Below are 2,128 nucleotides of genomic sequence, written 5' to 3'. Positions count from 1 at the left end.
AGGTCCCAAGTGTGTCCCATTGGGTAATCAGTGTGGAATGCGCGATTGCTCAATGGGACACACTTAGCATACAGTTTTATATATATATATATAAAAAATGTTTTTACAGAGCTTTATTTACACATTTTGATTTTCAGTACTTTGCACTTTAAAATAAACTTGTAAAGGTCTGTTCAGAAGCTCCTATGTTACATAGGAGCTTCTGAACAGACCTTTACAAATGTAATTGTGGTGCTTTGGCATTTTTCAGACCTGGGACAGTCTTGTGCACTTACTTCCTGTTGTGTACACATGCTCTCAAGTGGCCAAGACCACAAGTGTGGGTATTGGGAACATTTCAATTTACATTACAATTACAATTAACATTTAAATACCTCTACTATCAGACATCAAATCATCTTAAGTGAGGAATGTTCTTATTATTGTTATCTTTGGCCGCTGTGTCGCACCCTGCAGCATCTCAAACCATCAACATGGCATTTTTACAAAACTTTTTAAAATGCTTCTCAACCTGTATTCCATTCTGTTGGGCTCTATCTGTCTGTTTTTTAACACAAGACTGCGCCCCCTATGTGAACGCCACAATAAAAACAGGCTCTGACGAACCCTACAGGGCTTCTTTAAGACCGACCAGTAGATTAGGAGAACACACGAGTGGTCGGTTTTGATCTGTGGCGAAAGCACTGGAATGTAAGAGGCCTTTGTACAGGTTCATGATACATAAAGTGTTGGAATAGTTTTACATTCGGACACTGTCTCAAGAAAAACACTGATCTAGCCATACAATTTAAGCGCCATAAGATAAAAGACAGATCAAGACACCGTTTGTCATATAAAAATTCACAGACAGAAGACATTGACTAAAACACATGTATGATTCAACACCTGATGGGACAGATGTTAAATGTAGGCACTTGGCTTTCAGACCTGCTGTCATCTTTATCAGTCCTTCATTAGCTCCTCCTCCACTCCATACAGTCACATCTACTCTGCCCTCATCACATGACCATCTCTGCACTGTTGATTGGCCGCAAATTCTGATCATCAAAACGTCTTCGAATGCTCCTCCTGACGGCGTCAGCACGCCTGTAAGGCTGGTTTCTCAGATCTGATGCAGGAGGGACAGAATAAATTGATGTCAGTATTTGAGTTTAGATCATCTGGACATGCTGGTGGTCAACTGGGCAAAGCAGCTTGAGTTTTTACTGGATTAAGTACTTAATTTTATTTCAGCTTCTGAATTTAATGTGAATGGTAACTATGGAGTTTGCCTCTTTTTAGAAACTTGTTTTCAACAAGGTTGTTGGGAAAACACTCACAGTGGCCCCAAAATGTATTTGAACTCTTTAAGTCACACAATAAAATGTCTGAATGTCACTGCATTATGTGACAAAATATCACCGCTCAAACGCTGCAAGGAATTCATCAGTTTAGTTCTATGACAATGACTTTTAATAAATGTGTGCTTTTGAGGTTTTAACATTATTCCTTTAGCTCAACAGTACAGCATGACACTACCAGTGCCAAGGCCATGGGTTCGATTCCCAGGGAAGGCAGGAACTGATAAAATTAATTCCTTAAATGCAGTCTAAGTTGTTTTAGATAAAAGTGTCAGCTAAATGTATAAATGTAAGTCAATTCTCCTTAAGTTATCTTAGCAGAGTAACCACAGAATCGATTAACCGCAACTGTGCTGCAAAGTTAAAGTACTACTTTTAAGAGTCCTCAAAATAAATATTGTAAAACATTCCTTGCAATACAAATTAATATAGCTATATTACACAATAAGCTATAATGCAGTGATTTGGCCGCAGGTAATCATAGCTGTACTGATACTGACTGTGGAATGCACAGCAGTTCAATAGTCAAGAAGTGAATTTTGAGTAACTTAAATTTTAGATACAATATTGACAGCTACTTTGTCAATGAAAATAGTTTAAAACTCATCTGTTGATCTGAGCATCAGTTTCTGAATATAAAATAAGAAGTTTAATTTATATAGCACTTTTCCAAAGCTCAAAGCACTGAATGAATCCGTGTTTTTGAACAAATTGTTTTAAATGAACAATTCAATGACTCACTTATGACTGTCATATATACTGTGTGTGTATATATATATGTATATATA

At 37.1% G+C, this 2,128-nt stretch overlaps 1 protein-coding gene across 1 annotated transcript in view; it reads right to left on the bottom strand.

The window, feature by feature from the left end:
- Nucleotides 1–310: 310 nt before the first annotated feature.
- LOC107671284 (formin-like protein 2) overlaps nucleotides 311–2,128 on the bottom strand; it is a 93,612-nt gene continuing 91,794 nt past the window's right edge. The window contains exon 28 of the mRNA XM_016464177.1: nucleotides 311–1,108. Coding sequence (XP_016319663.1) covers nucleotides 999–1,108 — 110 coding nt within the window. The 3' untranslated portion in view covers nucleotides 311–998. The remainder of the gene's footprint in view (nucleotides 1,109–2,128) is intronic.

This window comes from Sinocyclocheilus anshuiensis, unplaced genomic scaffold (genome assembly GCF_001515605.1).
Source record: "Sinocyclocheilus anshuiensis isolate Anshui unplaced genomic scaffold, SAMN03320099.WGS_v1.1 scaffold284, whole genome shotgun sequence".
In the NCBI taxonomy this organism is placed as follows: domain Eukaryota; kingdom Metazoa; phylum Chordata; class Actinopteri; order Cypriniformes; family Cyprinidae; genus Sinocyclocheilus; species Sinocyclocheilus anshuiensis.
The sequence above is the reverse complement of the archived record's forward strand: the minus strand, read 5'-3'. Positions and strand labels throughout refer to the sequence as shown.